At 40.5% G+C, this 27176-nt stretch overlaps 1 protein-coding gene across 1 annotated transcript in view; it reads left to right on the top strand.

Annotated features, from left to right (window-relative positions):
- The first annotated feature begins 2661 nt into the window (after positions 1 to 2661).
- Positions 2662 to 27176, top strand: part of CUNH3orf70 (chromosome unknown C3orf70 homolog) — a 101267-nt gene continuing 76752 nt past the window's right edge. The window contains exon 1 of the mRNA XM_007451395.1: positions 2662 to 3067. Within this exon, the coding sequence (XP_007451457.1) occupies positions 2872 to 3067 (196 nt within the window). The 5' untranslated portion in view covers positions 2662 to 2871. The remainder of the gene's footprint in view (positions 3068 to 27176) is intronic.

Consider the following 27176-nt stretch of genomic DNA (forward strand, 5'->3'; position numbering starts at 1 on the left):
AAAAAAAAAAAAAAAAAAAAAAAGCTTATATCCTGACAACACATCCCGAAGGCTGTGTGTATACACGTTTGACAGGTCACAGCACATATACCTCCTCCCGCCCCACTGCAGACAATAGAGGTTAATAACATCTTTAGGGCAAGGGAATGGGATGAATTTTATGTTATAGAAAATGTAAAGGCTTCTCAGCTTCAAATCATATGGCTAACATAAAGTAGGGCATTTGGGTAATTTACCTTGCCTCCTCAATATGACACATTACTTCTTGTGCTCATTTTTCACTAGCTAAGATGGCATGATTTCATATAGTAGAATCTTACAACATGGTTCACCCTAGAGTAAAAGCCAGTGGAAGGATTCTGTTCAAATATTAGTTACTGAAAGAATTCTGTTATAAGACCTTATATAACATGGACAGTATTAGAGTGAATTTATGGGTTGGGGAAGGAGAAAAGTAGGGTAGGAGAGATGGGAATCCCCTTTTCGAAAAATTCTGGTTTGGCTGCTACAGCAGTAATGGATTATGAATTTCTTGGATTAAGTTTTTCCTTCCTTTTATTCACGTTATTCTGAGGTGGGTCAGACTGTGAAATTAACAGCAGGGATGGAGAAATTTTATAAGTCAGGGATGTACTTCCTTAGGATTTTTTTTTGGTGGGGGAGAGGGACGCCTGGGGCTGAAGCTGAAGATACGATGCTTCATGTTTATAACTGTTTCAGTGTTAGGTTATTGGGGGGAACCATATTTTGAGATTTTGGTTCATACCTTTCTTGAAAATACCTTTGCCACCAAATTGAGTCTCTCTTCAACCCCTAGTAAATGAAGCCTTCACTAGAGTCAGACATATGCAAATTACATTTCCCTTTTTAAGCCAAGGTTAAATAAAAGGGAAGATTGCTTATGGCAGTGAGGATTTTCAAAGCTTGAAGATGAATTTGGTTATTTCAAAACCATGATGATGAGTCTCCTTGTCAGTGCAAAGCAGGAAACGAATAAAGTGATGGAGAAGGTGGACCTGGGCATAAACATGTTCCCACACAGTATTTGTACTGAAAGGCTTTGTTGTTGTTCCCTGAACCTTGGCAATTACAGGCATTTTCCTCTGCTCTGAAAAATGTTTGGCAAATAGCAAGAGGAGGTCCCCTCCTTTTCTCTGTTCAAGGCTGGGTTCTGGCCTTATTGCAGGGAAACGCTAATTCCCAACTGTGCTCCCCGGGAGCAAATGGTTTGTTTTCTCTTCACTGAACCCTGCCCTGGGTGGGTTCTCAGCAGCGGAGCCTAGCATGGAAAATCTATTTGGAGCAACTTGTCCTCAAGAGGGAAGAAGGCAAGCTGATTGGGTGGGAGAGTTGCAGTCACCTTCAGGGCCAGTAACACCTGCTGGCCAGGTTGAGCATTAACACACGAAGGCACAGAGTCCATGGCAAACACGAGTCTTGTTTATGTGTTCACAAACACACATACTGCACACACCCAACTCCACCCGCATACACTGCGCACATACACTCAATATGCCAGTCATATGCACCACACTGCCACATACATACCACACACACATACACACATGCTATGTAACAACCGTGCCCGCCGCACCCCACGTACACATGGATACACACACATACTCAGCTACTCGAATATCACACACAGAACATATACCCTACCACACATAAACACACCACTGACACTCCACATTGGTCACATGCATCCATGCCACATACACGTGTATACACACCTCATATCACACAGTTCACATAATAGTCACAGGCATCATGCACACCACACGTGTACCATGTACTCACTTAACAACACATCCAATTACACACACACACACACATACTCCACATAACAAGCATACACGCCCACACATCACATACACCCCAAAATACACACACGCAACACATTCCACATACCAGTCCCGTGCATCGCACTTCCCGTGCATCTCTTTTACACACACACACACACACACACACCACGGCACCCAGCTTGGTTACTTTCCCCCTCAGCAAGGCGGGGCTGCAGCCTCGGGCTGAGACCTGGGCGAGCCGTGGTTATCAGGGGCCGCGAGGGGCTGGTGGCCGTGCGTGGCCGGGACGTGCGCCCCAGTGGCCCTGCTGGCAGCAGGAGGCAGCCCCGGGGGAGCGCGCGTCTGTTGCGTGCGTATGTGCACGCGCCCCCAGGGTCTTGGGTGCCCAGACCCTCTGGGGGGTGTGTACGAGGGCAACGTGGGGTGCGCGTGGGGAGAGGCTGTGCGTGTGAGAAAGCCTTGCTCCCAGTTGCGCAGGGACCAGCCCACTGGACGTCTGGGAGGGCGTGTCCTCAGCGTGCACAGCCCTCTGCGGATTGTGGACGTGTATGTCGAAGGGGAGTGTGTATGGGGACTGAGTGTGGGAAGTGTTCGTGGAAGCTGGCCTGCGTGTGAAAACCGAGCCGCTGAGGCGGGTGTGTTCCTAACGGCCCTCCGTCGGTCGGGCTCAGCCTCTGAGGACTGAGTGTGCGGCGGCTCCGGGGGACGCCAACGACCCAGCACCCAAGCCCGGCGTGTGTGAGGAGGCGGGGTTGGCGGAGGGACTCGTGGCGTCTGCCGGGGTCGGCGCGTGCGTGTGCGCGTGCGTGTGCGCGTGGGGGCGCGGCGCGCGCCACGGCGGAGGGAGGGGAGGCGGCGGCAGGCCCAGACCCCGGTCGCACCCGGGGCGGCTCCTGTGCTAACCTGGGGCTGCTGCGCTCCCGCCGCCGCCACCGCCACCTCCAAGCGCTCGCCTGACTCCCAGCTCGCGCCCCGCCCTCCCGCGTCCTCAGCCGGCTCGGCTTCCTGCCCGCCCAGACGCCGCTCCTCCCGAGCTCCGGATCTCGGCTCCGCGGAGGGAGAGGAAATGAGTGCGGCCGCGGCGCCGGCGCCCGAGCGCGGTTGGAAGAGCGAGAAAGTGGACGAGGCTCAGGCCCTGGCGCGGAGTTGCGCCGCCCGCAGACCCGACTTCCAGCCGTGCGACGGGCTCTCAATCTGTGCCACGCACAGCCACGGCAAGTGCTTCAAGCTGCACTGGTGCTGTCACCTCGGATGGTGTCACTGTAAGTCGAGCCTCATGTCCCCGCCTTTCGCCGCGGTCCCGGGGCGCCCGCCGGGCCGTCCGGGGTCGCGGCAGGGACTCTGCGGCCTGGGGGGCTCCGGGCTGCGCCGGGGCTGCTCTGCCGCAGGCCGGGGCCGCCCTGGGCTCCGGGCGGTGGGAACTGCCCTCGTGCCGGACCAGTCGGGTCGGCGCTGCCTTGGCAACGAGATGAAATCCGTGGGGAGCCTAGCTTTAGCCACTTATACAAAAGGGGATCTGCCTGCCCCAGGAAAATGGGACATACATATATTAAAAAAAATTTTTTTTTTTCATTTTGTTTTTCAACCGAAACGACCAGGCAGTGTGTTGAAAAAGGGTAGACAGCAGTCAGAGTTGACGACAACCGAAGGGAAAGCCTTTTTTCAGGGCTGGTGGTTAAAAGATGCTCCCCTCTTTTTATCACTTTTGTCTTAACAGGCTGCTATTTAAAAGAAAGGGAGCCCTTGGAATTCCAGTCGTAGCCCATTTCTTGTATCCAGACTGAGAAAGTGCTGAAGTGTGAGACTGCTTCCAAGAAGTTAATATTAACAGTTTGGACGGGTGAACTGTTTGAATACCCAGTTCCAGCATATAGAACCAGTGTATTCTAGAGAGTGTTTTAAAATTACAAAAATAAAATGAATGAAAATAAGCTTCAGTAATTTTAAACCAGTTTATAGAAGTAAATGGTCTAGACCTTTCTCTACGTTTATCCCGCCTGTGATTTTTAAAATGGATTTAAGTAGCCATTTAATCAATTTCATAATTTGATTAGTTCATGGTATTTGGCCTACTATATCTGGTGAATTATTTCTTTTTAGAAATATATTCTAAACTTAGTTTCCACATAACGTTATAATAGAGGGGTTTGGAGTGCTTATTTAGGACACAAATTCTCAAAGTGATCTTAAATTAAAATTATTTTTTCCTTATTGGTTAGAAAAAAATGGCTCCCAACAAGAGATGCAGTACATAGCAGATCCTTATTTATATTAATTGAACATAATATATTTCTAAAAATTTTTTTCAGACTTTTTATTTTGAAAAATTTCAAACATACACAACACTCAAAGAGGATCACTGTAGTGTTATACACCTAGGTTAACGACTGTTAACATTTTGCCACATTTGCTTTACTCTATAGACTTGTTAAAAAGTTTTTTTTCCATAATATTTTAAATTGAATTTATGACTTCGAGGATAGAGATTTCTTACATTTTCTTTACAAATATAAGGCACGTTGAACAGTACTGATTTTTTTTTTGCATTCTCTGTGCTGATGGGTCAGTTTCTTCCTATATTGCATTATTCCTGTTGCTCTCAGATCCATACCTAATTATATGGCATTGCTTCAGTGGGGGACAGGGTACAAAGTTGGAAGTCACAACTGTGGGAAACCTGTGATGCTGTAGTACACAAGTAGGGTGAATCTGGTGAGTCCATTTCCTGAGGAAGTACAGAAAGAATCATAGTGTAGAAGGTGAGGAACATTAAAAATGGCCCAGTTCAGTGCCTGTCTTATTTCAGCAGTCTCCTCTTTAAGTACACCATTACTGATGGGAACCTTGTAGTCTACTCAGGCAGCCTCTTCCTTCATTAGACAGCTTTGACTCTTAAAATGCTCTTCCTTATATGGAGCTGAAATCAATTATGTTAGAACTTCTTTCCATTGCTCCTATTTCTACCTTATGAAATCATATAGAACAATGTAAAGCTTTTTTAGATCAAATCTGTTTCAACTCTTCAGATATACACATGAATTTCTCACAGATATAGGCTGTCTTTTTCCTGTATCCCCAGTCACAGCCACAATGTCTGGCCAGAAATAGGTTTGAAATTCACGTTTGTTGAATGACTGAATGAAGGTAGCCATTGTTTTCCTCTCAAGGCATTGCTTTGTTCTATTTATAAATCTCCATTCCCTCCTGCCTTTCCTTTAATGGTATTCAGGCCCCTAAGCATCCTGGATTTTCTGTTCTGAACATGTGCCAGTATGGTTATGATCCTTTGAAGACAGTGACCCATAGAAGGGTACAGCATATCCCAGTTGTGGTCTGATCTGTCCAGAGTTAAGCAGGACTTCTGTCACCCATGTTTGAGATACTACTGCTGCAGCTAGCATCACATTAGTTTTTCTTGTTTCCACATCATATTGAGCTTGTTGCTGTCAGCTTGAACTAAGCTTGATGTGAACTAAGCCATTAAGCCTCTTTTTTGTTTGTGTGTTTGTTTTACATTTGTGGCATAAGTTACAGCGCTTGCCTGTCTCACAGTTATATATATGTATTTGGATATGGGTACTCACTGATCCCTTAGATATATTTTCCTCTTATTGGTAAAATTGTTGAACAGGGAAAGGCCACAGATGAAAGTCCTGAACTGCCCTTCAGGTTGATAACAATTCATTAATGAGCACTTGTTGTTATGGTCGTTAAACAGTTACCTCACTACCTAATTGTACCGTTATCCATCTTCTGTTTGTCTTATCCATATGGGTGTAATGAGAACCTGGTCAAATACTTTGTTGAAATTCTACCAACATACTACTTTTACATCTTTTTGATGTGTGATGTCTGTCTATCTATAAAGATACTCTCGTAAAAAAAAAAAAGAAAGGAAATTAATTAGTCTGGTATAACACAGGTTGGTTCCACAAATGCTTAACATTTTCTTTTCTAAGTGATTAGAAGCTATTTTTAAAATAATCTGAATTTAGAAAAGGATGGGCATTGAGTATACTGGACTGTTGTCAATTCTTTCTATTTTTTTTTTTTTTTTAATCAGGCCAACATTTATTTCCTCTTTTCTAGTCTTTGGCAGTCCTTTGGGTCTCTGTGCTTCCTCCACTGGCAGTGGTTCGGTGATCACATCGAAGAGCAGCTTCAGTTCGTTAAGAGCAGCAAGGTGCTCTGTTACAGTGTCCTCACCTATACTAGGCACCAATCCTTTCTACCTTTTTTAAGCCCAAATATTATTTTTATTGAACAGAAGCAGAGTTAACGTATTTGAGAGGTTCTACTTCTTTTGGCATTCTTGAACACAACATCAGGCCTAAGCAGAATTCCTTTAATTTTGTTGAACATGTGTAGAGCACCTTCTCTTCATGAGACATGATTACGGAAACAGGAATACAGATATGAACACAGCTGGATCATGCCGTGTAAGCAGAGTGTAAGGGTGTGATCCATGCTGTATTTATTTTTGTGTTCCTTTAAAATCACAAGTGATATGGGTGAAAAAACTACCAGCTTGTTCACCAAGTTAGAAAATGCTAGAATAGGAGGACTACCTTGAGGTGCTTGAGAGGAAATTCAGAACAAATAAAGGAAAGTCAGTTTTCTATGGTTGATGTTAAACTTGTGAAGTTTATAACCTTGTGAAGTAGAAAAGGCTGAAAATACACACCTCTTCATAAAAGACATAAAATATGTGTATGTTGAAAGATGCAGTGCTTAATATAGAGGAAATAATTAGTATATTTGGGTAATAACTGATTTTGAGGACTATGGGAGGAAAACTATATGTGTTCTGTTGGTGTCTCTGTCAAAGACAGATTATTGGGCTGAATAAACTGTGACCCTGAATCTGTAACTTTATTTATTTTCCTAGTAAGGAGTGATATTGGGTTGAATGAACGAAGGAAGGATTCTAAGAAGAGTTTTGAGAGAGAAAAAGACATGACTTGGATAGGGAAGAGGAATGGGAAAGAATAAATCATATGCAGATATTGTAAAGTAGATTTTTTTTGTGGCTTGAGTAGGTAGAATATTTAGAAGAAATAAGAAATTTGTTGAGATGTTAGGGAGGGATGAACAGGCAAGGTGGGGAAGTTTCAGTTGATAGAGACCTTGGCATGATAGTGATAAAATGGGTAGTGGAGGAATGAAGTCAGCAAGGGAGATTATTTTTGTATTAGTGTAAAAAATAGGTTGAAATTCATGCAGCAATATCCACTTAATGGAAATTGGAATAAATTTGGAAGGGGAGGAAGAGGAGTTATAAAGGGTAACTTCTAGATTTCTAGAATTTTGCCTTATGCAGCTTGGATGGATGGTGATGCCATTCATTCACTAAAAAAAAATACTGGAGAAGAACTAGGTTTGGTTGATCATGGAATCATGAACCCACGAAGACCATGAATCCAGTTTTGTATCTATGGAGTTTAAGTTGCTTTGTCATAGCATGGTGATGTCAGTAGGCAGTTGGATATAGGGGATCTGGAACTTGGAGAAGTCTGCACTAGAGATAATGTGGAAGTCATTTACTTCTTTATAGATTGCAGTTGTAACCATGCTGAAGCATGAGATTGCCAAGGGAGAGACGGCAGTATGAGAAATGAAGAAAACCATTAGGCTTTCCCTTAAGAACACTAACATTTAGAGGCTGGTTACAGGAGGATGAGCTGGCAGTAGAGTCTGAGAAGAGATGGCCAGAGAAGAAAAATCTTAAAGTATGGTATTGCAGAGGCCAAGGGAAATGAGTACTTTAAGAAAGAGTATGAAAATGAAATCAGTTTTCAGCAGGTTATTTCTTAGATATTGGTGAAATCTAGAAATAATGATTTTCTTTATTACTGATGAAGAGGATGAAAGGTTTAATCCTGCCATAGTAACTTCAGGAATATACTTAATTGCATTATTAGTCAAAGCTGTTTGAGATGGTGAATTCTTCAAGGTAGAGAAGAATAAAATGGCAGGAGAATTAGGACACAAAGGTAATAATTAATATTTATTGAGTGATTACTTTGTGCCAGAGTAAGACGATTATGCTAAGCACTCAATAGCCAATTATGTCATTATGTCCATTCTATAGTGGAGGAAAAAGGCTTAAAAGAGTAACTTTCCCGTGGGCACATAGCTAGTAAGAAGTAGAGCCTTGGATTTGGATCCATGTCTATCGGATTCTAGGACCTGGACGCTTAACCACCATAGGTACTGTGGAGCAATTTAAAGTTAATGAGCACGGCTTCCCTGGTAGCGCAGTGGTTGAGAGTCCACCTGCCAATGCAGGGGACGTGGGTTTGAACACTGGTCCGGGAAGATCCCACATGCTGCGGAGCAGCTAGGCCCGTGCGCCCCAACTGCTGAGTCTGCGCTCTAGAGCCTGTGAGCCACAACTACTGAGCCCACGTGCCACAACTACTGACACCTGTACGCCTAGAGCCCGTGCTCCGCAACAGGAGAGGCCACCGCAATGAGAGGCCTGTGCACCTCAATGGAGAGTGGCCCCCGCTCGCTGCAACTGGAGAGGGCCTGCGTGCAGCAACAAGGACCCAACACAGCCAAAAATAAATAAATTAAAAAAAAAGTTAATGAGCAAAATCAACAGTTTTTAGGCTTTGTTAAAACCAGTGACGGGGAAAGTTTTTAAGAAATGGGTGGCAAATTGTATCAATTGCCATAGTGAAATACAGAAGAATGGGAACTGTAAAGGGGTCACTGAATATGGTGGGGAATGAAGTCCAAGTTAAGAGCTATCAAAGCAAAAGTGATTAGAGGGTGTCAGGGGTGGGTGGGGGTGGGGGAGTGTATGTGGTATGATGTTGGTACCACCAGCAGAACTCAGCTGTATTGGCTTAATAAAATCACACAATAGGTGAGCTTAGTTTTCTGCAGCAGACATCTTAAAAGATGTCTGTCTTTTTCAGGTTGAAAGCAGGAAGAGTGGCACTTGATGTAGTCTAATAGATGATATTAACATATCTAAAGAAAGACTTACAGCAGAAGGTAGATGGGCAGCATTGAATTATAGAAAAATGGGAGTTGGAGAGGCAGAATTTGGAAGTGTTGTTTGCAGACTGTTCAGAGAAGGTGGCACTGCCTAGAGGCTTAAACTATCCCAGCAAATGTTTGGTTATAATTTGGCTTCTTATTTATAGGTTTCCTATAGGGAGAGAAAGAGCTGATTAGAGGATTTAACTGTCAGAAGGGGCAAATACACTTCTCTCCATTAGTTAGTATATTAGCATTGTGGTTTTTGCGTTACTCTATTTGTTCTATTTTCCTGCTTTACATAACCCCCAAAATCAAGTTCTGACTTCCCCAGGGTAATGCCAGTTGGTTTTCCTAAGGGGCAACTTAGTCATATCAATAACAGAAGCTACAGAAAATATATTTAAGGTTGTTTGACTGAAAACTAGCAAAAAACGGAGTGGTAGTTTGATTAGATGGAGGAGCCAACTGAAGCTTTTTTCTACTAATGAGGGTTCTTTACATGCCTGGTGGTTAAAGGAAGAGGTTACAGGTGTTACCGTGTAAAGGTGAAATCAAGTTCTGAGTGAGTTTCCTCAAAGCTTTTCCAGAGAAAGAGAAAGCTGATAGGTATTTTTCCATCCAAGTGGTGCTTCAGTAATGGACACACACCAACTTCAGTGATAACAGATAACACACCTGTTGCTTATATTGCAGGCACAGTTGTAACCTTTTTGCATGTGTTAGCTCATTTACACCTCACAACAACCTTGTGAAGTAGGTACTGTTATTCTCATTTTTTAGATTAGGAAACTTGCCGAGTAGCCCTGGCCACATGTGGTCAGTGTGCATTAGAATCTCACAAACCGGATGGTAACCAGGTCTCTGGGTTTCTTGGTTCCACTCAGGGTACAGTGAGGAAGATTTCAGCTATTTAAAAATGTTTTTCAAACAAGGAGGATTTAAATAAGTAAAATGAGAATGGTTTCTGATTTTAAGAGAGGGGCAATTATATGAATTATGAAAGTTTTTGGAGTGGTTGCAAACTCTATAAAACTATGCTTTTAAAAAACATTTGATAATGTATTTGTATAATATGAAGGTTCAGTCATGTCACATCTTCAACTGCTCCCTAACTGGTGCAAGCCCTTTTTTTGGTTAGATTTGCATACATGCCATTAATTATTATTAGTTTCCAAGCCTGTTGAACTTAGGGATTTGAACGAAATAGCTTTTGAGGGCTTTTCTATGATAATTTCCTACATTATAACACCCTCACTTTTTGTTTTCTCATATTGTGAAATCTCATTAATTTACAAGAAGTAATATTTTTAGAGAAATTAAGTGTTATTAATTCCAAACAAATACAGGAACATATGTTTAACAGCTAACAGTTGTCTAGTAGAAGATGTGTTTCCTCGAAAAATAAGGAATGTTTTATACATAGAATGTGGAAGGCAGAGTGTAGTCCTATTAAGGGCAAGGGCTGTGGAGTCAGAGACACCTGAGCTGAATCCTGGTTCTTCCATGCATTGGCAGTGTAACTTCCGACAGGTTACTCAACCTCTCTCAGCTTCAGTGTTCTCTTCTGAAAAACAGGACTAAAAATCCTACTTCACAGGGTTGTTGTGAATATTATATGATGTAAAGCAGTTCTTAGTACAGGTGTTCAGCATCAGCCCCTCCTCAAAACAAACAAACAATGGAAATACTAGGTAGCCTAGTCATCCTGAGGGCAGGCTCTGGAGTTGGGCTTTGTGTTTGAATCCTGGCTCTGCCCACTTACTAGTTATATGGTTTGGGGGAAGTTACTTAACCTCCGTCTTTGTTTCATCGTTTTTTTTTTTTTAACATCTTTATTGGAGTATAATTGCTTTACAATGGTGTGTTAGTTTCTGCTTTATCATCATTTTTAATATGGGGATAATAACATAGTTACATGTTATTGTCATAGTGTGATGATTGTCAAAGTCCCCAATTCCAACTGCTTCCCCTTCCAAAAATGTCCTGCTTAACCTGGAATTCACTTTGTAACCATACTCATTTGTTCAATTACACACTTCAACACAATACAGATGGTAAAAATATACATTTCAAATAGTATGACATTTAGAAATCGAGTTTTTAAATTGCCCTCACTGTTGAAAGGTCTATTTTATAATAGTTACTTTGTGATGATTATCTGCTTTTTATCATGGAATCTTATATTGTACTCCCCACTCCCCTACTCCATCCTATTTTCCACCATTGTTAAGCAATGGATAGTTCTGGTTAATCAGGTATACCAGTTAATAGAGAACTGTCATATCAAACGTGGGTTAACACGTTTCAAAGGATCAGAATATTACAAAACTGTTAAAGTGAAACTGTACATATTTAACTTTAATGATTTAAAAGTCTTGTCACGATCCTGTAGCGATACTTAGCTGTTATTTGGAAAACTGATTTTGCGTAGAAAAATGGCAAAAGTGCTAGTTAACAGAGGGGTCCTGGCTTTTAGAATGGGTGGACAAAGTAGATTTAATTGTAGTTTTTGCAAGTTACTTTACTCAAAGTCACAGACTTTTTTGTTGTGTGTTTCTCCTGTTCTTATTGTTGGCTTGCTTTTGAATATCCTGATATTTAGCAGTATTCTGTAAGCACACTGCCAAAAACGTGCAATATCTGGAGTGCCAACAGTGTATGATAAATCCTTCCAGTTGTGTCTGCACAATGTCCCAAAACAGTCCATTCAGGACAAATTCTTTAACCTCCCTAGTGCTTATTTGTCTATTTAAAACTAGATTCTTGGTGTGATATAGAATGTATTTCTTCCTCTGTATCTCATTTAAACAGACCTTTAGTGAAATAAAAACACTAAGAGTGTAATTATTTGGTATTTTATGGAATACTCTGTTAGACTCATTTGCTTTATCTTTCTGTCTACACACGCACACATGCACACACATGTACTTTTTTCTTAAACCATTTAAAAGTAAGTTGCTGACATGACATTTCACTTAAATGTTTCATCATACCTCTTAAGGAAGAGGACATTTTCCTATGTAACCACAATACTAATCATACCTAAGTTAATAACAGTAATTCAGGAGTACCATCTAACATACAGTTTCCTTTATCTTCAAAAAATGAATTTTATAGCTGACTTTTTTTTTTTTCAATTTGGGATCCAATCAAGATTCATACATCACATGGATATTTTAATGGCCTAGATTGTGGTGCTAGTTTCATGGGTGTATACTTATCTCCGAACTCATCACATTTTCTACATTGAATCTGTACAGCTTTTTCAGTGTCAGTCATACCTCAGTAAAATGGTTGAACAAGTGAAATAAAAAAAATGAGTGGAAAAAGAAGATTCATGCATCACATTTCATTATTGTATCACTTTAGTATCTTCTTTAATCATTCTAGAATAATCACACTTTTTTTGGATGGTATTGCAATTTTTGAGGCGTCCAGATTAACTGCCTATACTACCTCCCATATTTTAGATTTGCCTTATTAGATTTAGGTTGAACATTTTTGTCTAGTTATTACATAGGTGAATATTGTACCTTTCTTACAGCATTAACATGAGGAGACAAGTCAGTATGTTCCACTAGTGCTGGTGCTAAAGTGATAACTGCCAAATCTGTCCATTATAAAAATATTGTTTCCCTTTGTTATTTTTCTTTTTAAAATTATTTTTGTCACTGTTTAAGAATAAGTAATCGGTGGGGTGATACTTGGACACTGAGTGAATATCCTGTTCCCCAACAAACTTTAACCCAGTGATTTTAGTATTGACTGAGGAGTCTTGTGTGAATCACTTATTTCATTGTTGTTGCAAAATAGTGATTTTCTAATTCTGTGATTCCTACTATTTGATAGCATTCTTTTGTAAAGAAGAGGTTTCTCTTCTCTACCTGTATATCCCTCTGTTTTAGGTTTTATTATAGACAACTTGATTCTTTTTAATTTGTTATAATCAAGTAACATAATTTTTCTGTGTGTGTGTGTGTGTGTGTGTGTGTGTGTGTGTGTTTAGGTTTAAGATTTATAAAAAATAACAGAGAACACATACTATGAACATCAGAGTTCCCACCACCCAGATGTAACCGGTATTTCCATTTGTTCATCACTCTTGCTTCAGGTAAAGTTAGAGTCCTTGCTGCTTTCTTTCAGAGTCTCTTTCTCATCCTTCTCTCACAAGGAGCAGCCACTATCATGAATTTGGTGTGTTTTCTACCAGTAAAGTTTGGGACTGCTTACACCACGCTTTCAGAGTTGGAAGGTATGTTAGGGTCTAATCTTTTCCTATTTTATTTTTATTTATTTTTTTAATTTTTAATTTTATTTTGGAGTATAGTTGATTAACAATATTGTGTTAGTTTCAGGTGTACAGCAAAGTGATTCAGTTATACATATATGTGTTCCTATTTTTCAAATTTTTTCCCCATTTAGGTTATTACAGAATACTGAACATAGCTCTCTGTGCTATACAATAGGTCCTTGTTGGTTATCTATTTTAAAAATACTAGTGAGTATATGTCAATCCCAAACTCCCAGTTTATCCCTTCCCCAACCCTTCCCTCCCCACCCCGGTAACCATAGTTTGTTTTCTAAGTCTGTGAGTCTGCTCCTGTTTTGTAAATAAGTTCATTTGTATCATTTTTTTTTTAGATTTTGCATATAAACGATATCCTATAATATTTGTCTTTCTCTGTCTGAATTACTTCGCTTAGCATGATAATCTCCAGGTCCATCCATGTTGCTGCAAAGGACATTATTTCATTCTTTTTTATGGCTGAGTAATATTCCATTGTATATATGTACCACATCTTCTTTATCCATTCATCTGTCAGTGGACATTTAGGTTGTGTCCATGTCTTGGCTATTGTAAACAGCGCTGCAGTGAACATTGGGGTGCACGTATCCTGGGAAAACTATGGTTTTCTCTGGATATATGCCTAGTACTGGGATTGCTGTATCATGTTCTATTTTTAGATTTTTAAGGAACCTCTATACTGTTGTCCATAGTGGTTGTACCAGTTTACATTCTCATCAACAGTGTAGGAGGGTTCCCTTTCCTCCACACCCTCTCCAGCATTTATTGTTTGTAGACCTTTTGGTGATGGCTCTTCTGACTGGTGTGAGGTGATACCTCATTGTAGTTTTTTTAAAAATAAATTTATTTATTTTATTTATTTATTTTTGGCTGTGTTGTGTCTTCGTTGCCACACACGGGCTTTGTCTAGTTGTGGCGAGTGGGGGCCACTCTTTGTTGTGGTGCGTGGGTTTCTCATTGCGGTGGCTTCTCTTGTTGTGGAGCATGGGCTCTAGGAGCGTGGGCTTCAATAATTGTGGCACTTGGGCTCAGTAGTTGTGGCACATGGGCTCTAGAGCGCAGGCTCAGTAGCTGTGGTGCATTGGCTTAGTTGCTCCGCGGCATATGGGATCTTCCTGGACCAGGGCTCGAACCTGTGTCCCGTGCATTGGCAGATGAATTCTTAACCACTGCGCCACTAGGTAAGCCCTCTCATAGTTTTGCTTTGCATTTTTCTAATAATTAGTGATGTTGAGCATCTTTTCATGTGCCTCTTGGCAATATGTATGTCTTCTTTGGAGAAATGTCTATTTAGGTCTTCTGCCCATTTTTTTGATTGGGCATTGCCCATTTATTGAGCCGCATGAGCTGTTTGTAGATTTTGGAGATTAATCCCTTGTTGGCTGCATCATTTGCAAATATTTTCTCACATTCTGTGGGTTGTCTTTTCATTTTGTTTATGGTTTCCTTTTTTGTGAGAATGCTTTTAAGTTTAATTAGGTCCCATTTGATTTCTTTTTATTTCCATTATTCTAGGAGACAGATCAAAAAAGATATTGCTGTGATTTATGTCAAAGAGTGTTCTGTCTCTGTTTTCCTCTAAGAGTTTTATAGTATCCTGCCTTACAGTTAGGTCTTTAATCCATTTTGAGTTTATTTTTGTGTATGGTGTTAAGGAGTGTTCTAATTTCATTCTTTTACATGTGGCTGTCCATTTTTCCCAGCATCACTTATTGAAGAGACTGCCTTTTCTGCATTGTGTAGTGTTGCCTCCTTTGTTGTAGATGAATTGACCATCAGTGCGTGGGTTTATTTCTGGATTTTCTGTCCTGTTCCTTTGATCTGTATTTCTGTTTTTGTGCCAGTACCATACTATCTTGATGACTGTAGCTTTGTAGTATAGTCTGAAGTCAGGGAGCCTGATTCCTCCGGCTCTGTTTTTCTTTCTCAAGATTGCTTTGGCTATTTGGGGTCTTTTGTGTCTCCATACAAATTAAAAAAAAATTTGTTCTAGTTCTGTGAGAAATGCCATTGGTAATTTGATAGGGATTGCATTGAATCTGTGGATTGCCTCGGGTAGTATAGTCATTTTGACAATATTGATTCTTCCAGTACAAGAACATGGTATATCTTTCCATCTGTGTCATCTTCAATTTCTTTCATCAGCGTCTTATAGTTTTTGGAGTATACAGGTCTTTTGCCTCCTTAGATAGGTTTCTTCCTAAGTATTTTATTCTTTTTGATGTGATGGTAAATGAGATTGTTTAATTTCTCTTTCTGCTCTTCCATTGTTAGTATATAGGAATGCAGTAGATTTCTGTGTATTAATTTTGTATCCTGCAACCTTACCAAATTCATTGATGAATTCTAGTAGTTTTCTGGTTGCATCTTCAGGATTTTCTATGTATAGTATCATGTCATCTGCAAACAGTGACAGTTTTCTTTTTAAATTTGGATTCCTTTTATTTTTCTTCTCTGATTGCCATGGCTAGTACTCCCAAAAGGATAATTTGATTCTTTTTTAATTTGTTATAATCAAGTATCATAAATTATTTTGATGTTCAAATTGTCTTAAATTTGGGCAGTAAGAGCTCCTTCAAGCTGGCTTCTGTGACCTTTTGACATGTTCCTGTCATTTTTTGAGCACTTTACTGCTTTCTGGGATAACAAGATGTTCCAGGCTTACCTAGTAATTTCCTCATCCCAGACCAGAAATCAGAAACCATTATCTGGGCTTTTAATGTGCTTATTTCTACTGGGATATTACTGCATGTTACTTTCAGTGGATAGACATAGGAAGTGTGTGTGTGTGTGTGTGTGTGTGTGTGTGTGTGTGTGTGTGTGTGTGTGTCTTTCACCATTCCCCATTCCATAATTTTACCTCCCTTCTCTGTGGGCAAAAACCCTGGTTTCCATTATATCATAATATTTACTCATTTCTTCTATCTTCAGTTACACACAAGGTAGTTTAGAAATTATTACATTATTACCATTACCAACAACCAACTGATTACTAAAGTTCAAGATTCTTTGCTTGTTTTGGTTTTTAGAATATATCTTGGAAAGGATTTATAGTCAGAACACTGTGTTCAAAAGTTTCTTGAATTAATTATTTTCTTGTGTGTGGTTATGTTATCAATTAGGTTAATTTATTTCTGATTTGAATCAATTTAGGGTATACTTTTTTCATCCTTTTTAAATTAAACTTTTTATTTTGAGATAATTTGTAGATTCACATGCAGTTGTGAGAAATAGTACAGAGAGCTCGTGTGTTCTGTATTCAATTTCCCAGTGGTAGCATTTTGCAAAACTGTAGTACGATATCACAACCAGGAAATTGACATTGATACAGAGAGATTCAGGAGAATTTTTATCATTGCAAGCATACCTCATGTTCCCCCTTTATAGCCACACTCACTTTCCCTCTTGCCCCAACCCCTCATCAATCCCTGCCAATTGCTAATCTGTTCTCTATTTCTTTGATTTTGTCATTTCCAGAATGTTATATAAATGGATCATACAGTATGTAACCTTTGGGGATTGGCTTTTTTCACTCAGCATAATATTTCTCTGGAGGTTCCTCCAGGTTTCATATATCAGTAGCTCATTCCTTTTTATTGCTGAGTAGTGTTCCGTGGTGTACATGTACCACAGTTTGTTCATTCATTCACCCATTGAAGGACATCTGTGTTGTTTCTATTTTTTAGTTATTATAAATAAGCCTGTTATAATCCTTTGTGTATGGTTTTCTGTGTGAACAAAAGCCTTCATTTTTCTGGGATAAATGCCCAGAAGCACTATTGCTGTGTTGTGTGATAGTTGCACATTTAGTTTTTTAAGAAACTGCTAAACTGTTTTCCATGGTTACTGTAACATTTTACATTCCCATCAGCAATGTATGAGTGATCCAGTTTCTTCACCACATTCCTGTCAGCATTTGGTGGTGTTGCTATTTTTATTTTAGTGATTCTGATAGATGTGTACTGATAACTCATTTTAATTTTAATTTGCATTTACCTGATTGCTGACGTTCGTGTGCTTATTTGCCATTTGTATATCCTCTTTGGTGAAGTATCTCTTCTCTTTTTATTTTGTAATACTTTATTTTTTTAGATCAGTTTTAGGTTTACAACAAAATCAAGAAGCACGTATGGCACTTTCCCATGTATTTTGCCCCTACACGTTAATAGCCTCCCCCATTATCATCTCTCAGAACTGTACATTCTTTTACCCAGGATGAACCTACATTGACACATCATAACCATCTAAAGTCCACAGTTTACCTTAGGCTTCACTCTTGGTATTGTACATTCTATGGATGTGGACAAGTATATAATGACATATATGCATCATTATAATATCATACAGAGTATTTTCACTGCCCTAATAATCCTCTGTGCTCTTCCTATTCATTTCACCCATCCACTTGGAAACCACTTATCTTTCCATTGTCTCCATAGTTTTATTTTTTCCGGAATGTCATATAGTTGGAATCATTTAGTATGTAGCCTTTTCAGACTGGCTTTTTTCACTTAGTAATATACGTTTAAGGTTTCTCTATGTCTTTTCATGGCTTGGTAGCTCTTTTTTTTTTTTTTCCCCCCTCCAGTAAGTGGGCTTCTCACTGTTGTGGCCTCTCCCATTGCGGAGCACAGGCTCTGGACATGCAGGCTCAGCGGCCATGGCTCACGGGCCTAGCCGCTCCGCGCCATGTGGGATCCTCCCGGACCGGGGCACAAACCCGTATCCCCTGCATCGGCAGGCAGACTCTCAACCACTGCGCCACCAGGGAAGCCCACTCATTTCTTTTTAGTGCTGAATAATTCCATTCTCTGGATGTACCACAGTTTATAATTATTTGACTTTTTAAAATTTGAGGTTTAACTGACATATTCATTTCAGGTGTACAACTTAGTGATTCAGTATTTGTATATACTGTGAAATGATCATCGCAGTTTAAGTCTAGTTAACATCCTTCACCATACATAGTTACAGATATTTTTTCTTGAGATGAAAACTTTTAAGGTGTACTCTCATAGCAACTGTCAAGTATACAGTAGAGTATTATTAACTATACTCACATTACACCTCCATGACTTATTTATTTTGTAACTGGAATTTTGTTTGTTTGACCATCTTTACCGATTCTGCCCATTCTCTCACCCTCCTGGCTCTGGCAACCACCAATCTGTTCCCTGTATCTATGTATTCAGTTTTTTTTTTGTTTGTTTGTTTTAATATTTTTTTATTTTTATTTTTTTAACATCTTTATTGGAGTATAATTGCTTTACAGTGGTGTGTTAGTTTCTGCTTTATAACAAAGTGAATCAGCTATACATATACACATGTTCCCATATCTCTTCCCTCTAGCGTCTCCCTCCCTCCCACCTTCCCTCTCCCACCCCTCTAGGTGGTCACAAACCACCGAGCTGATCTCCCTGTGCTATGTGGCTGCTTCCGACTAGCTATCTGTTTTACGTTTGGTAGTGTATATATGTCCATGCCACTCTCTCACTGTGTCACAGCTTACCCTTCCCCCTCCCCATATCCTCAAGTCCATTCTCTAGTAGGTCTGTGTCCTTATTCCTGTCTTACCCCTAGGCTCTTCATGGCCTTTTTTCCTTTTTTTTTTTCTTAGATGCCATATATATGTGTTAGCATACGGTATTTGTTTTTCTCTTTCTGACCTACTTCACTCTGTATGACAGACTCTAGGTCCATCCACCTCACTACAGATAACTCAATTTCATTTCTTTTTATGGCTGAGTAATATTCCATTGTATATATGTGCCACATCTTCTTTATCCATTCATCTGTTGATGGACACTTAGGTTGCTTCCATGTCCTGGCTATTGTAAATAGAGCTGCAATGAACATTTTGGTACATTGTTGAATTATGGTTTCCTCAGGGTATATGCCCAGTAGTGGGATTGCTGGGTTGTATGGTAGTTCTGTCTGTAGTTTTTTGAGGAACCTCCGTACTGTTCTCCATAGTGGCTGTATCAATTGACATTCCCACCAGCAGTGCAAGAGTGTTCCCTTTTCTCCACACCCTCTCCAGCATTTATTGTTTCTAGATTTTTAAAAAATTATTTATTTATTTATTTATGGCTTTGTTGGGTCTTCGTTTCTGTGCGAGGGCTTTCTCTAGTTGCGGCAAGTGGGGGCCACTCCTCATCACGGTGCGCGGGCCTCTCACTATCGCGGCCTCTCTTGTTGTGGAGCACAGGCTCCAGACGCGCAGGCTCAGTAATAGTGGCTCATGGGGCTAGTTGCTCTGTGGCATGTGGGATCTTCCCAGACCAGGGCTCAAACCCATGTCCCCTGCATTGGCAGGCAGATTCTCAACCACTGTGCCACCAGGGAAGCCCTGTTTCTAGATTTTTTGATGATGGCCATTCTGACCGGTGTGAGATGATATCTCATTGTAGTTTTGATTTGCATTTCTCTAATGATTAACGATGTTGAGCATGCTTTCATGTGTTTGTTGGCAATCTGTATATCTTCTTTGGAGAAATGTCTGTTTAGGTCTTCTGCCCATTTTTGGATTGGGTTGTTTGTTTTTTTGTTATTGAGCTGCATGAGCTGCTTGTAAATTTTGGAGATTAATCCTTTGTCAGTTGCTTCATTTGCAAATATTTTCTCCCATTCTGAGGGTTGTCTTTTGGTCTTGTTTATGGTTTCCTTTGCTGTGCAAAAGCTTTGAAGTTTCATTAGGTCCCATTAGTTTATCTTTGTTTTTATTTCCATTTCTCTAGGAGGTGGGTCAAAAAGGATCTTGCTGTGATTTATGTCATAGCGTGTTCTGCTTGTGTTTTCCTCTAAGAGTTTCATAGTGTCTGGCCTTAAATTTAGGTCTTTAATCCATTTTGAGTTTATTTTTGTGTATGGTGTTAGGGATTGTTCCAATTTCATATTTTTACATGTACCTGTCCAGTTTTCCCAGCACCACTTATTGAAGAGGCTGTCTTTTCTCCATTGTATATTCTTGCTTCCTTCATCAAAGATAAGGTGACCATATGTGCGTGGGTTTATCTCTGGGCTTTCTATCCTGTTCCATTGATCTATATTTCTGTTTTTGTGCCAGTACCATACTGTCTTGATTACTGTAGCTTTGTAGTATAGTCTGAAGTCAGGGAGCCTGATTCCTCCAGCTCCATTTTTTGTTCTCAAGATTGCTTTGGCTATTCGGGGTCTTTTGTGTTTCCATACAAATTGTGAAATTTTTTGTTCTAGTTCTGTGAAAAATGCCAGTGGTAGTTTGATAGGGATTGAATCGAATCTGTAGATTGCTTTGGGTAGTAGAGTCATTTTCACAATGTTGATTCATGGTATATATCATGGTATATCTCTCCATCTATTTGTATCGTCTTTAATTTCTTTCATCAGTGTCTTATAAGTTTCTGCATACAGGTCTTTTGCCTCCTTAGGTAGGTTTATTCCTAGATATTTTATTCTTTATGTTGCAATGGTAAATGGGAATGTTTTCTTAATTTCACTTTCTGATTTTTCATCATTAGTATATAGGAATGCCAGAGATTTCTGTGCATTAATTTTGTATCCTGCTACTTTACCAAATTCATTGATTAGCTGTAGTAGTTTTCTGGTAGCATCTTTAGGATTCTCTGTGTATAGTATCATGTCATCTGCAAACAGTGACGGCTTTACTTCTTCTTTTCCGATTTGGATTCCTTTTATTTCTTTTTCTTCTCTGATTGCTGTGGTTAAAACTTCCAAAACTATGTTGAATAATAGTGGTGAGAGTGGGCAACCTTGTCTTGTTCCTCATCTTAGTGGAAATGGTTTCAGTTTTTCACCATTGAGGACGATGTTGGCTGTGGGTTTGTCATATATGGCCTTTATTATGTTGAGGAAAGTTCCCTCTGTGCCTACTTTCTGCAGGGTTTTTATCATAAATGGGTGTTGAATTTTGTCAAAAGCTTTCTCTGCATCTATTGAGATGATCATATGGTTTTTCTCCTTCAATTTGTTAATATGGTGTATCACGTTGATTGATTTGCGTATATTGAAGAATCCTTCTATTCCTGGAATAAACCCCACTTGATCATGGTGTATGATCCTTTTAATATGCTGTTGGATTCTGTTTGCTAGTATTTTGTAGAGGATTTTTGCATCTGTGTTCATCAGTGATATTGGCCTGTAGTTTTCATTCTTTGTGACATCATGTCTGGTTTTGGTATCAGGGTGATGGTGGCCTCGTAGAATGAGTTTGGGAGTGTTCCTCCCTCTGCTATATTTTGGAAGAGTTTGAGAAGGATAGGTGTTAGCTCTTCTCTAAATGTTTGATAGAATTCGCCTGTGAAGCCATCTGGTCCTGGGCTTTTGTTTGTTGGAAGATTTTAAATCACAGTTTCAATTTCAGTGCTTGTGATTGGTCTGTTCATATTTTCTCTTTCTTCCTGGTTCAGTCTCGGCAGGTTGTGCGTTTCTAAGAATTTGTCCGTTTCTTCCAGGTTGTCCATTTTATTGGCATAGAGTTTCTTGTAGTAATCTCTCATGATCCTTTGTGTTTCTGCAGTGTCAGTTTTTACTTCTCCTTTTTCATTTCTAATTTTATTGATTTGAGTCTTCTCCCTTTGTTTTCTTCAGTGATCACTTGGTTATTAAGTAGTGTATTGTTTAGCCTCCATGTGTTTGTATTTTTTACAGATCTTTTCCTGTAATTGATATCTAGTCTCATAGCATTGTGGTCAGAAAAGATACTTGATATGATTTCAGTTTTCTTAAATTTACCAAGGCTTGATTTGTGACCCAAGATATGATCTATCCTGGAGAATGTTCCATGAGCACTTGAGAAAAATGTGTATTCTGTTGTTTTTGGATGGAATGTCTTATAAATATCAGTTAAGTCCATCTTGTTTAATGCATCATTTAAAGCTTGTGTTTATTTATTTATTTTTATTTTGGATATCTATCCATTGGTGAAAGTGGGGTGTTAAAGTCCCCTACTATGATTGTGTTACTGTCGATTTCCCCTTTTATGGCTGTTAGTATTTGCCTTATGTATTGAGGTGCTCCTATGTTGGGTGCATAAATGTTTACAATTGTTATATCTCCTTCTTGGATTGATCCCTTGATCATTATGTAGTGTCCTTCTCCGTCTCTTGTAATAGTCTTTATTTTAAAGTCTATTTTGTTTAATATGAGAAGTGGTACTCCAGCTTTCTTTTGATTTCCATTTGCATGGAATATCTTTTTCCATCCCCTCACTTTCAGTCTGTATGTGATCCTAGGTCTGAAGTGGGTCTCTTGTAGACAGCATATATATGGGTCTTGTTTTTGTATCCATTCAGCCAGTCTGTGTCTTTTGGTGGGAGCATTTAATCCATTTACATTTAGGGTAATTATCGATATGTATGTTCCTATTCCCATTTTCTTAATTGTTTTGGGTTTGTTATTGTAGGTCTTTTCCTTCTCTTGTGTTTCTTGCCTGGAGAAGTTCCTTTAGCATTTGTTGTAAAGCTGGTTAGGTGGTGCTGAACTCTCTCAGCTTTTGCTTGTCTGTAAAGGTTTTAATTTCTCCATCAAATCTGTATGAGATCCTTGCTGGGTAGAGTAATCTTGGTTGTAGATTTTTCTCCTTCATCACTTTAAATATGTCCTGCCAGTCCCTTCTGAATGCAGAGTTTCTGCTGTAAGATCAGCTGTTAACCTGATGGGGACTCCCTTGTGTGTTATTTGTTGTTTTTCCCTTGCTGCTTTTAATATGTTTTCTTTGTATTTAATTTTTGATAGTTGGATTAATATGTGTCTTGGCATGTTTCTCCTTGGATTTATCCTGTATCGGACTCTCTGTGCTTCCTGGACTTGATTAACTATTTCCTTTCCCATATTAGGGAAGTTTTCAACTATAATCTCTTCAAATATTTTCTCAGTCCCTTTCTTTTTCTCTTTTTCTTCTGGGACCCCTATAATTTGAATGTTGGTGTGTTTAATGTTGTCCCAGAGGTCTCTGAGACTGTCCTCAGTTCTTTTCATTCTTTTTTCTTTATTCTGCTCTGCAGTAGTTATTTCCACCATTTTATCTTCCAGGTCACTTATCCGTTCTTCTGCCTCAGTTATTCTGCTACTGATTCCTTCTAGAGAATTTTTAATTTCATTTATTTTGTTGTTCATCATTGTTTGTTTGCTCTTTAGTTCTTTTAGGTCCTTGTTAAATGTTCCTTGCATTTTGTCTATTCTATTTCCAAGATTTGGGATCATCTTACCTATCATTATTCTGAATTTTTCAGGTAGACTGCCTGTTACCTTTTCATTTGTTAGGTCTGGTGGGTTTTTATCTTGCTCCTTCATCTGCTCTGTGTTTTTTTGTCTTCTCATTTTGCTTATCTTACTGTGTATGGGGTCTCCTTTTCACAGGCTTCAGGTTCATAGTTCCTGTTGTTTTTGGTGTCTGCGCTCACTAGCCCACACAGGGACTACTGCCTGTCTTCTGGTGGATGAGGCTGGATCTTGTCTTTCTGGTGGGCAGGTCCTCATCTGGGGGTGTGTTTTGGGGTGTCTGTGGCCTTATTATGATTTTAGGCAGCCTGTCTGGTAATGGATGGGGCTGTGTTCCTATCTTGCTAGTTGTTTGGCATAGGGTGTCCAGCACTGTAGCTTGCTGGTCATTGAGTGAAGGTGAGTTTTGGCATTGAGATGGAGATCTCTGGGAGATTTTCGCCGTTTGATACTACGTGGAGCTGGGAGGTCTCTTGTGGACTAGTGTCCTGAACTTGGCTCTCCCATGTCAGTGGCACAGCCATGACGCCTGGCTGGAGCACTAAGAGCCTTTCATCCACACGTTTCAGAATAAAAGGGAGAAAAAAATAGAAAGAAAGAGAGAGGGAGAGAGGGAGAGAGGGAGAGAGGGAGAGGGTGAGGGAGAGGGGGAGAGAGGAGAGAGGGAGGGAGGGAGGGAGAAAGGAAGGAAGGGGATAAAATAAAATAAAATAAAGTAAAATAAAATAACGTTATTAAAAGAAAAAGTAAAAAATAATTATTAAAAAAATTTTTAAAAGAAAAAAAGGAAAAAAATAAAACTGGAAGCACAGAACCCTAGGACAAATGGTAAAAGCAAAGCTGTACAGACAAAATCTCACACAGAAGCATACACATACACACTCACACAAAGAGGAAAAGGGGAAAAAATAATATATCTTGCTCCCAAAGTCCACCTCCTCAATTTGGGATGATTCATTGTGTATTCAGTTATTCCACAGATGCAGGGTACGTCAAATTGATTGTGGAAATTTAATCCACTGCTCCTGAGGCTGCTGGGAGAGATTTCCCTTTCTCTTCTTTGTTCGCACAGCTCCCGGGTCCAGCTTTGGATTTGGACCCGCCTCTGCATGTAGGTTGCCTGAGGGCATCTGTTCTTCGTTCAGACAGGACGGGGTTAAAGGAGCCGCTGATTCGGGGGCTCTGGCTCACTCAGGCCGGGGGGCGGGGGAGGGGCACGGATGCGGGGCGAGCCTGGGGCTGCAGAGGCCGGCGTGACGTTGCACCAGCCTGAGGCGCGCCGTGCGTTCTCCCAGGGATGTTGTCCCTGGATCACGGGACCTTGGCAGTGGCGGGCTGCACAGGCTCCCCGGAAGAGGGGTGTGGATAGTGACCTGTGCTCGTCCACAGGCTTCTTGCTGGTGGCAGCAGCCGCCTTAGCGTCTCATGCCCGGCTCTGGGGTCCGCACTGATAGCCACGGCTCACGCCTGTGTCTGGAGCTCATTTAAGCAGCGCTCTTAATCCCTTCTCCTCGGGCACCAGGAAACAGGGAAGAAAACGTCCCTTGCCTCTTTGGCAGCTCCATACCTTTTCCCCAGAATCCCTCCCGGCTAGCCTTGGCGCACTAGTCCCTTCAGGCTGTGTTCACGCCGCCAGCCCCAGTCTTCTCCCTGTGCTCCGACTGAAGACTGAGCTTTAGCTCCCAGCCCCGCCCACCCCGGCGGGTGAGCAGACAAGTCTCTCAGGCTAGTGAGTGCTGGTCGGCTCTGATCCTCTGTGCGGGGATCTCTCCGCTCTGCCCTCCGCACCCCTGTGGCTGTGCTCTCCTCCGTGGCTCCGGAGCTCCCGCCTCCGCCACCCGCAGTCTCCGCCCGCGAAGGGGCTTCTAGTGTGTGGAAACCTCTCCTCCTTCACAGCTCCCTCCCACTGGTGCAGGTCCTGTCCGTTTTCTTTTGTCTCTGTTTTTTCTTTTTTCTTTTGCTCTACCCAGGTACATGGGGATTTTCTTTCCTTTTGGGAGGTCTGAGGTCTTCTGCCAGCATTCAGTGGGTGTTCTATAGGAGCAGTTCCACATGTAGATGTATTTCTGATGTATCTGTGGGGAGGAAGGTGATCGCCGTGTCTTACTCTTCCGCCATCTTCTTAAATCTCCTTTTTTCTTTTTTTGTTTTCACATATAAGTGAGAATCCATGGCATTTGTCTTTTTTCTGACTTATTTCACTTAGTATAGTGCCCCAAGTTCCCTCTATGTTGTCGCAAATGGCAAGATTTCATTATTTTTTTATGGGTGAATAATATCCCAAATACATAGCTCATTTTCTTGATCCATTCATCTGTTGGTGGACACTTAGATTATTTCAGTGTCTTGGCTATTGTAAATAATGCTGCAGTGAACTTGGGGGTGTGTATATCTTTTCAAATTAGCATTTTTATTTTCTTCAAATAAATACCCAGAAGTGGAATTGCTGGATCATATGTAGTTCTATTTTTATTTTTTTGAGGGACTTCCATACCATTTTCTATAGTGGCTGCACCAAGTTACATTCCCGCCAACAGCTCACAAGGGTTTCCTTTTCTCCACACTTGTTATTTCTTGTTTTTTTGATAACAGCCATTCTAATAGGTATGAGGTGATATCTCATTGTAGTTTTGATTTGCATTTCCCTGATGATTAGTGATGTTGAGCACCTTTTCATGTACGTGTTGGCCATCTGTATATTTTCTTTGGAAAAAGGTCTATTCATATTGTTTGCCCATTTTTTAATCAGATTGTTATTTTGCTATTATATGAGTTCTTTCTATATTTTGGATATTAACCCATAATCAGTTATATGATTAGCAAATATTTTCTCCCATTGGGTAGGTTACTTTTTCATTTTGTTAATGGTTGCCTTTCCTGTGCAGAAGCTTTTCAGTTTGATGTAGTCCCACCTGTTTATGTTTGCTCTTGTTCCCTTTGCTTTTGACATCATCTAAAAAAATCACTGCCGAGACTGATGTCAGGAAGCTGACTGCCTGTGTTGTCTTCCAGAAGTTTTATGGTTTCAGGTCTTACATTCAAGTCTTTAATCTATCTTGAGTTAATTTTTTTTTTGCGGTACGCGGGCCTCTCACTGTTGTGGCCTCTCCTGTTGCGGAGCAGAGGCTCCGGACGCGCAGGCTCAGCAGCTATGGCTCACGGGCGTAGCCGCTCCGTGGCATGTGGGATCTTCCCGGACTGGGGCACGAACCCGTGTCCCCTGCATCGGCAGGCGGACTCTCAACCACTGCGCCACCAGGGAAGCCCTTGAGTTAATTTTTGTATGTGGTGTAACACAGTGGTCCAGTTTCCTCCTTTTGTATGTTGCTGTCCAGTTTTCCCAACACCATTTATTGAAGAGACTGTTATTTCTGCATTGTGTATTCTTGGCTCCTTTGTTGTAAATTAACTGACCATATATGCCTGGGTTTGTTTCTGGGCTCTATTCTGTTCCATTGATCTGTGTTTGTTTTTATGTCAATATCGTATTGTTTTTATTACTCTAGTTTTGCAGTACAGTTTGAAATCAGGAAGCATGATAGCCTCCTTCTTTCTCAAGGTTGTTTTGGCTATTTGGGTTTGTTTATACTACAGTTTCTTCATTCACCTAGTAAAGAACATCTTAGTTGCTTCCAAGTTTTGGCAGTTATGAGTAAAGCTACCATAAATATCTGTGTGCAGGTTTTTGTGTGCACATAAGTTTTCAGTTCCTTTGGGTAAATACCAAGGAGTGTGATTGCTGGATGTATGGTAAGAGTCTGCCAAACTGTCTTCCAAAGTGATTGTATCATTTTTCATTCCCACCAGAAATGTGTGAGAGTTGCTGTTGCTCCACATCCTGTCCAGCATTG

This window comes from Lipotes vexillifer, unplaced genomic scaffold (genome assembly GCF_000442215.2).
Source record: "Lipotes vexillifer unplaced genomic scaffold, Lipotes_vexillifer_v1.1 scaffold513, whole genome shotgun sequence".
Lineage (NCBI taxonomy): Eukaryota > Metazoa > Chordata > Mammalia > Artiodactyla > Lipotidae > Lipotes > Lipotes vexillifer.